Raw genomic sequence first — 16,407 nt, forward strand, 5'->3', positions numbered from 1 at the left:
GGGATTGTTATAGTATTAGTTTGTTATTGCTTTCCCTTGGGAGGGATATGTTCTGATTTTGTACAGCCTGCCATTGGCTCCAGTTCAAGTGCTAACCAGGGCTGCTCTTGCTTAGCTATGGAATTCAGCCCAAATTGGCTAGGATTATGCTAAAAGCTAGTGTAAACTGAAAGCATGATTGTCATACTGGTGAAGACGACAATAGGCAACTTATAAATTTCCATTTACTGTTGTATTGGCACAGGTTACATTCACATCTTAAGAGTCAGCATCAACAGAAATCCTATTTTCATGATTGATTGCACTGTTAAAATCTTGGCTTAGGGATGTATAAAGGTTTTAGAAAAAAGTGATAGAAGTCAACATTCTTATTTGCACTTTAAGACTCCAAAATTAATATGAACACCCCTGAGATAGCTGGCTTCATTCCTGTTATAAGGCAGAGAAATAATAAAATTAAGTGATAACGTTTTCAACCTCAGGGTAGCATTTTGTTCCCTGATAAATACATCTCTTTCTAGCCCCACCCTAGAATCTGGGACTTTTTCCATACAGAATATACACTACAGTTCTTTTTCCTAGAAATTTGGAGACTCGCTTTTGGGATTTCAGGTTGAATATATTGTGGGTGGCTAATTGGGAACAGTTCACCCTCTCTGTCATGCACAGAGACGGTTACAACCAGAAATACGAGCAACAATTTGGTCTTACTAGTTTCCTCTTCAAATAGTTTATGAAGTGGAATAATTCAGGCCATTCACTTGCAATCCATAATCATCCAAGAGCTGCCTTAAATTTGGCGATCCTGTGACACATTGGATTCATGTGAACCTTGGGTACATATGAGATTTTTGGTTCCCATGTTATCTTTCTACATAGTCGACTTTGGTCACATGGGAAACATTGGTTGCATGAGAAGATCTTAACACAATTAGCTTACAAAAAAAAAGCATGTCTATTCAATTCTGATTGTAGAATAAACATCAAAGCTACATCTTCACAACTGAATAACATATTAATATATATATATATACATCCATTTTTTTCAAAATTATAGAAGTTTAATACTGATACTTGTGTTTATTTGCCATTTCTTCAGACTTCAGGGTTTTTAGTGATTTTCTTTTCAAAATTATGGATCAAAAAACTATTTCTTTTTAGCCAAACAGTCTCACACTTTGTGAAAAGTCAGGTAAGCATTACACATATTTTACATTAGGACCTTGTGACTTTGTTCTAAATTTTGGCACCACAAAACAGACATTCCAGATTTATCCCGTCACGTTTACACTGCTTTAGATTTAGAACATTTCATTCATAGACTGAAATTTAAAGACAAAAGACATGTAACATATAGAATTTGCAACATTTAACTATAATGTGGTGGTTGAAGCTTTAAATAAATGATCATCTATAATGTGACTAATAATAGAAGAACAACTTTCACAGTAAGCATGTTCTATTTAATTACTCTTATTTGATTAATAAAAATCAATGTGCATGTGTGCATATATACACACAAATACACATTACACATATATACATGTGTGTGTGTGCGCGCACGCACACGCACACACATATTGCACCGCCTATTCTACAAAGTTATGTGAAAAATGCCTTGATAGTTTGGTCTCAGTTTCTCACTTGCTTACTTCCTTAGGAATGCAGAAAAGCCAAACCTCTGGCTGGCTTAGCCCAATCATATCAACTCTGATTGGCAGTATCTCCTTTTGATTCTTTATATCGGCAATGTCAAGGGTGTGTGCTTGCATTTCTCCCCCCCCCCCCCTCTGGTCATAAAATTCTATGGCTTCTTTAAGGGGGATTTTTAATACCACCAGTGGGGAGGGGGTCATTTTTCTTTAGGGGCTTCCTGAACAAAAGATGGAAACACTGCCAGATATTTTGTGTGTGTCCCCCCCTCCACCAGGTTGCTACAAAGTCAGACAGGCACTGTTGCTAGCTGAAAATAAAAAGTTAAAAAGATTATCAAGTGAAGGTAATTAACATGAAGACACAGCCTGTGGAAATCTTCTGAGCAAAGCCTACAATCAACCAGGGGTGGGTTGCTTGGGGTTTGCAGGGGTTCAGGAGAACCCCTAGCTAAGATTCTGTGCAGTTTGGAGAACCCCCAAATCCCACCCCTGGCTGGGCCTGCCCAACCCTCCCCTCCCAGGAGTCCCCACGCAGCCCGTTTTGGATGCAGATAAGTGCAGGGCACACACGGAGGCTCGAGGAGGGTGAAAAACAGGCCTAACAGAAGTTTGGGAAAGCCGGAAACGAGCATGTTTTTGGCCTCCAGGGGGCCTACTGAGCCTGGGGAGGCCGTTTTTGCCCTCCCAGAGGCTCAAGGAAAGCCTCCAGAGCCCGGGAAGGGCAAAAAAAAACCCAATGGTGCAGGAGGCCGACTAGGCCACGTCCACCATAGCCACGCCCACTCATCAGCCAGGCAGAGAACCCCTTGCTAAACATTTTGAAGCCCACCCCTGTAGTCAACCATATCTTCCAGGGATCTCCAGGCTCAATCTCTAAAGAGTTCTTATGGCTCACTTCTCAGTTCTTGAAGTGAATTGAAAAGCCGGTCATTTCAAATATCTTTTTTTTAAATAAGCCAGCGATCAATATATTTTAATAAAGATTCAATACATTTAATATCCTCAGAGTTTACTTCGGAGAGTAAATAACCTTGTGTTTACCAGCTACACCCTTTCAGAGATAACTTTCCAGAATGCAGTGGGCTCCACCAGAAATAGATCAAGAAATCTATTTTCAACCTTTCTACTTTAAAAAAAAAAAACCAGGGGGATGAAGAAACAGTGTTTACCAAAAAGGAAGCTGTTTTTATATAAGAGTGAAGTTAGACGGAAGGTGTGATAAAATCAGCTCACAAGTTGCCCACTTTTGGTCTAGTTTATCAAATTCATGTATACCACCAGCACAAAAAAAGAACAGGGCTCTGCGATGGTGATAAACTTTCACTGATGTTCACTTCTCATATGTAATCCAGGAGCTTCTGCTGCCAGGACAGAAAGTATCATGTCAACACTGTGGAGCATGTTCATGGATTATTATGCCCATAAAATAAATAAATCATTTTCCCTTTACGAGCCAAAACAAGACACACATCACCCAGCAACCAAAAGTTAATTCTGATGAAATGTGAAGAACCAATGAAGCTACATTCTAGTATTCTTGGATTTGGGCTTTGCAGTACTATTCTGAGTATCATGTGAGGTAGAGCAAAATCAAAAACAATACAAAAACCAAAGACATACAGTAAATGCATTTCCCTGTTCCATTTTTACAACGCGTGTAAATTTAAGCTTTGGAATTTTGTCCACAGTGTTGAGAAATTGTCTTCTTAATACGAAGTGCTGTCAGTCGAGCTGCCCCATTGGTGAACCAGCACTCACGCATGATTCGGCCCATAAGTCTGAGCGCCTTAAAAAAGGACAAACCAAGAATTAAAAAAAAAAATTCCCACTGCAATGTTTTTGGTATGCTATAAATATTGCCAGGGCTCAAGAAAACAATTCAAAAATATTGATCAATGTATATTTATTATTCACATATTCTGGCTTAGAGCGTAATTTTCATTCTGCTGATGGAATGACCATACTAGTCTCATCCTTCCCTCAGCAATCTCCTGTGTACGCAAAAAATTATTCTGGTGAGAGCTGGGATGTATTCTAGTCAAACTCACAGCGTCACTTTGTTGTCACGTGACATATAGTGACTCCCCACCCTTCACTAAAATGGGGTGGGCATGACCAGCGCGTGATTGATGCATCCGGCCCATGGGCCCGCAAGTTTGACAACTCTGCTCTAGAACAACATGCAAAAAAGTCTTCCTGAGAAAGGAGGAAAACCAATGAAAAATAAGAAACATTTATTTATTCAAAAGAATGTAACTTTCATTCCTCCACCTATATCTTTGGATCCATGTCAAGATTCATACATTAAAAAATAAATAGCAGCTTCGCAAGTAGATAAGCTGACGATTAAATGATATAGTGATGGTCATCTACTTGGATGGCTTTAAAAGGACAAATTCATGGAAACACTGTATGCGTTGATACAATTTGTAATTCTTTTTTACTCAAGCTTTTACTCAAGGACGTACCAACCATATCTCTAATTGGCTTTGTAATATCAGTTGCTGAAGGACATGAACAGAAAAGGGCTATGGCCATCATCTCCTGCTTGGAGGCAATTGGTGGCACTCCATCTTTGCTAGGAGCATCCTCCTAGAGAAGTCCCAAGTGCTGAGAGGTGTTCTTTAGCCACATCTGGGGCTCTACAGATTGCCCACCCCTATTTTCCACAACTGGTGTGGGAACAAATGCTGAATCGAGACTTCAATCTGATCCAGTGCTGCTGTCTTTATATTTGTACACACATTCCATACAGAACATCAAAAGGGCTGTCTGAAAGTTTCCCTCAGCCAATATTCCCAGAAATATGGGTAATGTAGAAATGGGGTTACCAGTCTGGCAAAAGGAGGGTATGTCCTTCTTTTTGTCCTCGTGTCCTCTGCCCGGTTCCTTTTATCCTTCTGTTCTCCTCTATCTATCTTAAATTCAAATATTGTCCAGCTTTTTGAGTATCTATCAAGATGTATCTTCTGGATCACCTTCTCTCTGCAGTGCGGCACTTCCCTAATAAGTGCTACCAACAAGTTAATAAATTCTGATGACCTTAATTGTGACCTTAATTGGTTAATTAATACTCTCCTGGAGCTTTCACAGCTGCCTGAAATTGGCAAGACTGTAATCAGTTACACACTGCCTAACCACACTAGCATACTGTCTTCCTTGAAACACCAGCCTTTCTGATGTTGAGGAGAAAAATTCATATACATGTAGGCATAAGTCCCCTTTTTTTTTTGAAGTTTTTCAGTTTTAGTTTCTTAAGGAAAGTTAAAAAGATAGTGTGTCCTCCTATCTCCTCTATTTGTCCTTCTTTCCAATTGTCAGTGTCCACCAATTGCCTGTTCAGCTGCCTGGTGCTTCTAGATCTGGGGTGTTAAACTCGCATCATCACGGCATTATCATGTGGCATATCATGACTTTTCCCCCTTCGCTAAACTGGATGTGGGCGTGGCCAGCGCATGATGCATCTGACCTGGAGGGCATGAGTTTGACAGTCCTGCTCTAGATAGGTTTGCACTTTCTTATCCTAGGATGAAATTTAGGAAGGTGAGCACCCAAATTTAGGAATAAGGCACCCAAATTTAAACCCTGCTTTACACTCTGTCTCTTTTCTGCCGTTAGAGAATATCGAAAATGTACATCTTTTTACATGAAGGTGATGAAGTTACCTCACAGCTTTGCCACTGATTTGGAATATTTGGTCTCAGCTTTTGTTCACAGACTGCCTTTCTCATTTCTTCTATTGAAGGATCAGAAGATACAGCATCGTAATAAGGTAACTGGTACTCCTCCACAATTCCTAAGAAAGTAATGAGGTACAAATAGATTAGTGTCACTTCAAATGTTGTAGGAAACAGGTTTTAGAAATTTTATAACTGTAATAGTCACTAACTTCCTAACACAACTTTCTGTTGCAGACTTGTCCTAACTTGGTGTGTCCAAATATGGTGGGAGTAGAACTTCCTGAATTCGTCAGGGAATTCTGAAATACTGCTGAACACATCTGGAGACACTTGCTTGGGAGAGAATGATTTCTCTATCAACATCTGTTTTTCTTTCAAAACATTATTCAGTACCAAAATACTAACTTTTTGTAGAGATAAACACAATGCAAGCTATAAAACAGAACGTCCCAAAGGTGCTTTTTCAGGCTGCAACTGGATTTTCTTGTTTTTTTTTTCTTTTGAAGACGTTTCGCTTCTCATCCAAGAAGCTTCTTTAGGGGAATCCTTCCATTCTCCACCCACCTGTCACAGCTGAAGAAGCTTCTTGGATGAGAAGTGAAACATTTTCAAAAGAAAAAACAAGAAAGTCCAGTTGCCTCCTGAAAAAAACACTTTTGAGACACCCATGACCTATGATGACTGAGAATCACTACAAACTTTTATAAAACAGAATCTTTAGAGCCATAAGGCTCAAATTAAAAATAACTGGGTACCATTTCGTTTAAATCTGTAGCATTGACAAGATCCTGAATTTAACAGATATTTTCTCTACCAATCCTTCTTATGTAAAAAAAGAAGAAGCTGATGATTAATCAAAGTTTGATATGGTCTGAGAAAAGAAGGATGGGGTACATTTGAATACAACAGTAATAACAGGCTATACTTATAGGTAATATAACATGAAATGGCAAATCTTTTACAGGACTCTATATCTAACCCAACAATGTTATAATTTAATGTTTGGGTGACAGAAAAAGATTCTCACTTTGACTTTGATGGTAGAAATATTTTTAAGAACAAAAAAAAACCCAGAATTTTATACATGTACATTTTAGAATGGTGTTTCTAAATGTAATCCAGTTCATTTTGTTTCTTTTTGTCAGTAATGATTCCTGCAACCACCTAGACTAGCCCCTGCAATTTTCTCAGCAAGATTTTTGGAAGTGGTTTGTTATTACTTTTTTCTGAGAAAATGATTGGCCCAAGATAACACAGCTAGGGGTTTGGGGTGGGGTTGTTGGTTTTTTTTTGCAGTGTACAATTTCAATAAGCATTTCTTATTAAAAGCTTGATGATGTTCAAATATACAGAGAAAAGCTATTTATATAGCTACATACACACTGTATTCTTGTGAATGCTTCAATGATTATGTCCTAAAGGTGCTTTTCCCAAAGGCGACTGGACTTTTTTGGTTTTTCCTTTGAAAAAGTTTCACTTCTTATCCAAGAAGCTTCCTCAGTTCTAAAAAGAAGCTTTTTGAATGTGAAGCAAAACATTTTCAAAGAGGAAAAAAAACCCAAGAAAGTCCAGTTGGAAAAACACCTTTAGGACAACCATGGCCTGGATGATTAAGAATCTCCATAGACAAAAGTTCATAAGTTTCAAAAAGTGTCCACTCCTATTGTCCAAATTCAGAGAAGTAATAGCAATATAAAAGATTATTTCCCTTTAGTATTCAAATCAGTGTTGCCAGAATTTACTTCTCTTTGATTTGAAATCACCTGGAACTGTTATGAATAGGAGTTGCCTTGCTTTCATGAAAATTGAAAACATTTACCTTGAAATAAGTTTTTGATTCTATTTCTATCTCAGTTAATTGAATGTTCATTTTGGCATTTATCCTGTTTACGCTTTTTGATTTGGTTAATATATCAATGATAAATTTTTAAAAACATGTATATAACTCTTTTTATTTTAAAAGCTCTTTAAAACAGGTAGTATATTTTTGTATAATTAAATGTAGTACATCAAGTCCAAGGTGAATCAAAAATTCGGTAAGAAGCAAAAGCTTTGGTTCATTGTAAGTAGCCTTAATAACGGACAAGGGTCATACCTCCATCAAAGCATCTTCTGGATATCTCCCAATACACCAGCCCAAGAGAGTAAATATCTGCACGCTTGAAAGACTCAAAGTTATTTATGTTCATTGTGTCATCAAGTATTTCTGGAGCCATGTACCTTTCAAACACAGAGGCAGTGAAATTCAGAGATTTGTTGATGAAAGGGAAATTGCAAGCAATCATTGCAAGCTAATGAGAATTTAATTAGTATTTCCAATATACAGCAGCATGATTAAATGAAACATAATTCAAATGGACAATACAAGTGATATTTTTGAGTAAGCGAACGTATTTGAGAGGAAAAAATCAGAGTATTATTCATATTTTCCCCCAAATCCCTCTTTAGCAGTTTCCTTATAATCAATTTGAATCAAGCACATAGGAAAGGAACAAATAGTTCCCAAAAGCAACATTGATCATCAATTTACCATAATGCAAAACAAAATATGCACTCCCACATTAGATGCAGATCAACTTGAGACATGTTCAATTTACTTGATTGTCTACATAAAAAGGTTTCAATAAGTTCAATTACTTTCAAATGGACATAGGAAGAATGATTCATTCACCTATTTGTCTCTCTGAAGCTACAATTTGCTTTGATAGGATATACCCAGCAATGAGCAATGTTCTTTCTATAATAAATTAGTGTTCTGTTTTTGCTCCTGAGGTCTGGGGAAAAATAAATCCTATGCAACTCCTCACAATCGTGACTTTTATTTAAGAAAATGCCTTATTTTATTTCAAAAGGTTATAGAGTTTACCAAGACAAAACAATTAGGCTGAGTCATACAAAAATAGTTTCTGAAAGATCACAAGGAGAAGTTATCAGTATTTTGATTCTTTCTTGCCCAGACATATAGGGCTACAGATCATATGATAATTAAAAATGCTCAACAACAAAGTTGAAAAGCAAAATTAGAGAATGATTTACGAGACTACACAAATCTGGGGATCTATCACTAAAATGAAGAGGGGCAATTTGCAAGAGATCATTTGTCCAACACTGTTTCAGTTTTGTGCTCATATCACAATTTTATAAAAACTTTACTTTTTTGATTGATTTACCTCTTGGTTCCTACTCTCGGATTCTGTGGTATGTCAATTGTGTTTAATACCGAGTCATGCTTCACAGCTAGCCCCAAGTCAGCAATAGCACAGCTTTCGTTCCTTTTGACTAGAATATTTTTAGATTTCAAGTCTCTGTGTGAAATAGCTGGTTTTCCTTTGAAGCACAAAATGTACATGGTAACAAGTTCAAATGTTAGATACAATTGGTTTACATCACATAAAATACATATTACATTAGCATTCAGGTCTTAGGATAAATACAATATGTCAACACTAATAAGAGGAATGAAACAAAATATTATTTCTACTTGAGAAAGCAAGATTCCTGATTGAGTGGCTACTTCTATTTATGTTCAAGTGAAAACAGACAGAAATCTCAGCAGCCTTTGCTGCTTATCCTGAAATGGTTAGGACCCTTGCAACGAAATTAGCATATGCAGGCCCAGAATGGATTCTTCAAGCACAGTAACAATATTTTGCACACAAGAGCAACTAGGAGAGGTGAAAAGAGCAGAAAAAGCTGGTTTTTTTCTTTTAAGTGCTGCTTAAAAGTGATTCTTGAGCAGGAGTCATTATTCCAAGAGAAGCCCAGATTACACACCACGTCAAGGTCAAGAAGAACAACGATGGATGCAGACCCAATCACACATCCTCTCTTGGGCAGCCTTGAGAGACATGGGTCTAACTATAGCCAAACTAACAGTTACAAGAACCCTGTTCACTTCCTCAGGGGTTCAAACTCCTGCCAGATAACCATGCAAAACTCGGACCCCGTAACTTCTATTAGATCTGCATCAAAGTTGGAGTTAAATGTAGAACGAATCTGAGCAATTTTACCCACCAGATGCTCAGCATGTCTGGCAGTGATCCTAGACCCCAGAATTACTCACTCCTAAGAGGATCTGAGCAGTGATGGTTGGGCCAAACCAGTAGTGATATGGCGGCCTGGGTCACTGGGGGCCTGCCAAGCCCCCAAACTGGTTCCCTTGTTGCCACCATCACCACCGCCATCTTGTTTTTTAGTTCTGTGCATGCACAGAACAATTTTAATTGAACTGCACATGCGCACGCATGAGTGAACCAGCAGTAAAGCTGGGCAGAAACCACCCCTGGATCCGAGTTAGCCAAAATAGGGTGACTGGTCAGCTATCAGTGGATGCAACATATGTCTTTTGATGCTGGAAGATGTGGTACAGCAAGTGAACAGACCACCACAAATCCAAGTATTACAATAGTAATGGGGTGGGTGGGGGAGCCCAATTCTAACTCTGCTTTGGCTTCAGCCAAAATGTCAGGAAAAATGCTGGCTCAGATGTTAAAATGCACAGACTTCATGCAGTTGGGCAGAAATGGTACAGCAGGTGGAGAGGCCTGTCCTCTCAATTACATCTACTCCAGGGGTGGGTTCCTGCCAGTTCTAACCCTTCTATAGAAGAGGTTCCACAAATCTACCGTGCCATTTAGAACCGGTTCCAGCTCCCTCCCCCCGCCCATCCGTACCATGCTTGCCCTGCCCGTCGCTCTTTGATTGGTTGGCTCACCAATCACCCTGCCTGCCTCTAAGAGTCCTATCTAAACCTTAAAGTCTTAAAGCTGTCAAGTTTGAACATCCCTGGGGTTCTTTTTCTAAAGGGTTAGGGGTGCAAGGGTCTTGTAACTTGACAGCTTTAAGACTTGCGTGCTTCAAATGCCAGAGTTTCTGAGCCAACATTTTGGTTGCTAAGCAAGAACGTTGTTAAGTGAGTTTCACCACATTTTACAAGTTGGCCATGCCCACCCAGTCATATGACTGCCAAGCCACTCCCATTTGGTCACATGGCTGGCAAGCCACTCCCGCCTGGTCACATGGCCAGCAAGCCACTCCCACAAAGCAGGCTACACCTACAGAAGAGGTTCTAAAAAATTTTGAAACCCACCACTGATCTACTCCATGGGATTCCCCACATATATTGTCTGCATCTAGATTTCACTGGAACCTCAGAAAGCTAAGTGTTGTAGGGTTGGGACTAATCACTGTTTTAATAATGACAGGAAACCAGTGGACTTTAGAGGAGGAAAGCAAAAGTCTTCTATCCTGAAAACAGGCAATCTCTCAATGGAAATACACATGATGTCCCCAAGAACCAAGTTCAAGGTGAAAGAGACTTTACTCTCACAATTGTTTATGCAATACTTATACATATATCCAAGTGTTAATTCAAGTAGTGCAAAAGGAAAATGGGATATGGAAAAAGCAAGATAGCAATAGCACTTAGACTTATATACCACTTCACAGTGCTTTACAGCTCTCTCTAAATGGTTTACAGAGTCAGCATATTTTCCCCAACAATCTAGGACCTCATTTTACCGACCTCGAAAGGTGGTATCAACCTTGAGCTGTTGAGACCCGAACTGCCAAACTGCTAGCAGCTGGTGATCAGCAGAAGCACCCTGCAGTACTGCATTCTAACCACTGTTCCGTCCAGTGGTGGGATTCACATTTTTTACTATCAGTTCTGTGGGTGTGGCTTGGGGGATGTGGCATGGCTTGTTGGGCATGGCAGGGGAAGGATATTGTAAATCTCCATTCCCTCCCTACTCCAGGGAAAGGTTATTGCAAAATCCTCATTTCCTCTTGATCAGCTGGGACTTGGGAGGCCGAGAATAGATGAGGGTGGGGACAGTCAGAGGTGGTATTTACCAGTACTCTGAAATGCTCAAAATTTCCGCTAGTGGCTCTCCAGAACAGGTCAGAACCTGCTGAATACTACCTCTTGATGAATACCATGCAGCTCTTAAGATCTTCATGATTACATGGAGTTTTAATAATTAGTCACATACCAATCCCAGATTGTAAGACAGAGAGAGGAGGAGGAGCAAATAATACTCAATCTAATGGAGAAGGCAAGTTCTTGCTTCTCCTAAAGTTGCCAGGTATTATAGCGCTGCTGGAAAAGGAGGATGATTATTATTATTCCTGGTTCAACTGATATGTGGATGTCAATTAAGTTGAGTTAAGCTTGGTTGCCCCATTAAACATATCCCTCTAACTTCTCTTCAAGTTATTCCTAAGTCTTATGACTTCAACACAAAGAAAACTGCACTGAGAAGGGTTATACCTTGGGTTCCAACGATTTCCATGTGCAGATGTGCTAGACCACTGGCAATTGAAAAGGTCAGCTTAATCATTTCATTAGCTGTCACGGTGTTGCTGTTTAAGTAGTCAAACAAAGAGCCTTGCTCATAATATTCAGTTACAAGCCACAGTTGAGTCCAGGTCCCATTGTCTACGGAGAGAGATTATAAACAATTTTTAAAAAGCATATACTGTACGTAGGTTTAATCATTCCAAGATTCATGAGATTTGCAAAACCTGTTGATTTTTGGTAGGAAAGGTTTGGCAATACTAACATGGCTATATAAAACATACTAGAATGGAATTTCACAAATTAAAGTGTCAATCCTCAATGCTGTGGAGTAAGTCTCCTTGAATGCAGAGGCTGGTTTCCAAATACACAGGCCAGAGGATATTTGCTCCTTGGTCAAAATAAATAAACCACAGGAGGTGATTTATTGAAAGAAACCTCTGGAATTCATCCTACCATAGGACTATATCTTAAGAGCACTTTGTTGTCCTCAAATTATGGCATTTGTGTAAAAAAAAAAAACCCCACAAAACAAATATAAGATAACAAGTAGTCTTTGACATGCAACCACGTCCAACTTTATTTAAATTTAACTGAGAATGGGTACTTTGACCTTGATTAAATTCTTTGCCTCTTTTCTGAACCAATAAGCAATGTCCTTCACTATCCGCCCACTGAACATTTGCCATAATACTTCTATTTTCTACATAAGTTATGGCTCCACTAACTTCTGCACATATCTACATTCCCTTCACACTATTTCTTTGAGTAGGCAACACTATGCAGCATGCAGAAAAAAGACTAAGAAGCAGTCATCCGAAGACATTAAAGGTGAGCGATAAGAAAAAGAAACACAGCTCTGTTTACCATTTACTACACTATTCATTATACTTCTCCCTATCTTTCTATCCTTGTTCCAGCAGGTCCATATACCCTTTCACACATTTTATTCTTAACCGATTTATGGGTTAACCCCCACCCCACCCCCGTAGCAATAATTCTCTTGAGCAGATTAAAAGTGAACAGAATAATGTCATGCACAGGAAATAATTTAAATAAAGTTATGCAAAAGCTGCTATTGAGTGAGGACTTAAAATATTCCCAAAGCTACATTGATAGCATCTCTGATTCCTGGAAAAGGAATGAATACCCCCTGCCTGGGATGAGATTGGAGCCAAGTGGAGCTTTTGAGTTGGGTTTTGCACAGATCGGGTTTCCCCCTTGCAGACGGCCAATTTCTCCTTGTCATTTTTATTTCAGTTCGTTTATAATGTTTCGTGTTGAATGCAGAAACTTAGGTCTATAGAAGCCAAAGCTATGCTAGGCTATATCTTCATATTTGTTTGTATGTTCATTTATTAAAATTGCATATTATTTTCTGTTATTATTGGCATCAAATACAATTTATATATTTTTTATTTTATTCATTCGATATATAACCCTCACACTTTACCTTTACTTTTTGTTTTTTCTGTTGACATAGATATGGAGATAGCTAATAAAATGAAAAACCAGAGTACAGATGGTACAAAGATAAATAAAAATTAATCCTGCTGTTCATTAAGAATTAAAAGCATGATGAAAGACAAACTATTCTGGTATGTGCATCATAGGAATTTCCTGGGGGCGGGTGGGGGGATAGGCCAGGTTGTAGTACATATCTTGCTGTTGGGTTCTCCCTAGCTTTGGGAGATGACTCATGGCGGCTTACAGGAATATAAATACCTCATATATAAAATAATAACACTAATAAAAGAGAATAATCACATAATAAAATAGAATAATATAATATAATAACCTTCCACCCCAATCATTGCATTGAATATCAACTAGCATTGGCTGCAAGTTCTAGGGAGTCCTATGTGAAGCGCATTGCAACAGTCACAATCAGGCTGTAACCAAGACATGGATAACTGTCACCAAATCCAAGCAATTCAAGAAGAGTTGCTGAAACCAGCCAACATTTTTCTTGTCGTGACTGCCACTTACAAACCTTGGGATGTTCCATCTGAGGAATAATTTCAGTTTGTGAATCTAGCCTTTGAAAGAGAGTGTAACCAAGGTGGGTTTCTACCGATTCGCACCAGTTTGGGTAGTGGTAATTTGGCCTTGGTCGCAGAACTGGCAGCGACCCAGGCTGGCCACGCCCCCAAACCGGTTCCCTGGTTGTTGCTGCCGTTGCTGGCATGTTATTTAGTAGTCTTTCACGTTCTTCGTGCGTGCGCAGCAAACCGGTACCAGCGAAGCATGCACGAAGCGAACCGGTACCAACGCTGTTAGGAACCCACCACTGGGGTGTAACCCTGTACAAAAACTGGAATTCAGTTTTATAATTGCATCTTTGCCTTACCTAAATTTAATTTCAGCTACCTCCACCCGCCACCCCCCCCCCCCGCTTCAATCTATCACCACGCTTATACAACACTCAAAGATTTCTAGCAGCAGCTTCCCTGAAGCTGCATGATCAGGAACAACAGAGCTTGATATCATCAGCTTAATAATGACGCCTTACTCTAAAACTCAGAATGATTTCCCCCGTCAATTTCATTAGGATTGATGGGGGGAATTGAACAGCACATAAATCAAAATGAAAAACTGGTAGATATTGCAGATCAATGGCCTAGATGTCAAACAGTAGTTTCCTAGCACCACTTTTGGTCAAAACCTGACAGAAGGGCTATAACTATTGTGAAACAGCGCCCCCTAAGGTCCAACCTTGGCAAAGAATTCAGAGAAAATATCATTGAGGCGCACAGGAGAAAGAGGAAGGTTGTAATACAGTACCTACCCACTCCTTGCAGCCAGTTTCTAGTATGCCATTCATCAATGGCCAGAAATGTAATTGAAATGGGTCCAGGTCATAAGTATCACGGCTTCTCAGTTTGTTTTTCAGAAATAGAATGTTTGTGATTTGTTATAACTGTCCAGAGAGATGGGGGGGAAGAGAGCTTCTTCAACAGAAGCCAAAGTTTCCTCTTTTAAGCAGAGTGAAATCCATCCTGCTACCAGGGAAATACTTAGAATACAATAGAATAGCACAGTTGGAAGGGACCTTAGAGGTCTTCTAGTCCAACCCCCTGCCTAGGCAGGAAACTCTACACCATTTCAGACAAATGTTTATCCAACATCTTCTTAAAAACTTCCAGTGTTGGAGCATTCACAACTTCTGGAGGAAAGTTGTTCCACTGATTAATTGTTCTAACTTAATGTTGTCCTTATCCTTTAATATCTGCAAGCTGGAAGAGTTCAAACTAAGAGGCCCAATTAAATGTCATTCTTATGACCTTCCCCAACGCTAAAGCCCAGGTCACGATACAAATGATTTTATCTGTAAATATTTATAGAAAATGCTCTTAGCTAGCCACTGACTATTCTAACTCTCCTTCTCTGTCATCTTGACAAAGAGAACATCTCACAGCATGGGAAAAAAAGTAGTGACCACTTCTATGTAGACACAACAGCTTTAGAGCAATTATTTTTTTGTCTCTACTATGGTGAGTTAAACTTCAGACAGGTCTTAATCTTTGTTTAATCTGTTTCAGAGGTTGTCCTACCTGTTTCATCAACTCCTTAGAAATCGAAGGGAATGAAAAGGAATAGGATACTTAGAGGCTGTAACACAAACACACACAAACATCATATGCACATACACACACTGGTATACACACAGTATATACTGTATATATTTCATATATACTGTATGTGCATGTGCTTCCCAAAGGCCACTGATCATCTTTGCTGTCCATGGGGAGTCGATATGGGAGTATGCTTACTCACAGCACAGCTACAGAATATATCTTTCCTCTATTTTCCAGATCCAAAGCATGATAAACTAAGCCAGTGATTTCGAACCTAAGACCCACATAGCAAAGGTGACATGACCCAGTACTTTGGGTGACACACCAGTATTCACCAGCGCCCAACAACAACTATTTCCAATAGCAAGCCTCATTCTTGTGTGATTTGCAGAAGGCTGGGGTGTGTACTTTTGTGCAGCCTCCAAAAAAGATTGCACAAGACTGGGACATGTTTTCACAGTTTTCAGAGGCTACAGAGACAACAGAAGAGAATTCTCTAAAGTTTGCCACTGCTGAGCTAAGCTTTTCAAAACAGAAGCCTCTGTTCTTCCCCTCTTTCCACAAACCTTAAAAAAAAAAGAATAGAAAAAGAATTCCACTGGTCTAATCCAAACGCAAGACAAATATTGTAAAATTGTTTGGAAGTACGATACCCTTGTTATCAGCAGCGATAAAACCCAAGACATTTTCATGTCTCAGCATGATTGTCTGGTAGATTTCTGCTTCACGAAACCAAGACCTTTCATCTCTGGAGGAAAAGATCTTTACAGCAACATCCTCTCCGCACCATTTTCCACGCCAGACTTCGCCAAATCGGCCTTTTCCAACAATTTCTTGAAGAACAATAGTCCTTGCAATTGTCCTTTGGACGAGGAGTGGTAAACCTAATGAGAAAAATATACAATTAAAGTTTTTAATTATTTTTTTTTTAAAAAAACACCACCAGTCTTCTTTAAAAGGCTTCATGTTATGCTAACACAATCTCATCTCATTCAAATCAGCAACAAGACTGAGTGTTTTTCTACCACAAGCCCTTAAACAAACTCAAAAGCGGGAGGCTTTTCCAGCATGGACAATTGAAGGCACAAGTACATACCCAGAGTGTGACTGTCAGGAGGGGTGCTTTTTCCCATACATTGTAATCATGCCGTTATAGGAACTCACCATCACTGCAACGTACGTAAATCTCAATTTCC

The 16,407-nt window shown here is 39.2% G+C and overlaps 1 protein-coding gene across 4 annotated transcripts in view; it reads right to left on the bottom strand.

Annotated features, from left to right (window-relative positions):
- Positions 1 to 2,789: 2,789 nt before the first annotated feature.
- Positions 2,790 to 16,407, bottom strand: part of ACVR1C (activin A receptor type 1C) — a 58,066-nt gene continuing 44,448 nt past the window's right edge. For all 4 annotated transcript variants that reach the window (XM_081948726.1, XM_081948723.1, XM_081948724.1 and 1 more), the window contains 6 exons: positions 15,865 to 16,095; positions 11,607 to 11,774; positions 8,506 to 8,662; positions 7,431 to 7,555; positions 5,321 to 5,451; positions 2,790 to 3,441 (listed from right to left, as the gene is read on the bottom strand). In XM_081948726.1, the coding sequence (XP_081804852.1) occupies positions 3,319 to 3,441; positions 5,321 to 5,451; positions 7,431 to 7,555; positions 8,506 to 8,662; positions 11,607 to 11,774; positions 15,865 to 16,095 (935 nt within the window). In that variant the 3' untranslated portion in view covers positions 2,790 to 3,318. The remainder of the gene's footprint in view (positions 3,442 to 5,320; positions 5,452 to 7,430; positions 7,556 to 8,505; positions 8,663 to 11,606; positions 11,775 to 15,864; positions 16,096 to 16,407) is intronic.

Source organism: Natrix helvetica, assembly GCF_964273705.1.
Source record: "Natrix helvetica genome assembly, chromosome: 1".
Lineage (NCBI taxonomy): Eukaryota > Metazoa > Chordata > Lepidosauria > Squamata > Natricidae > Natrix > Natrix helvetica.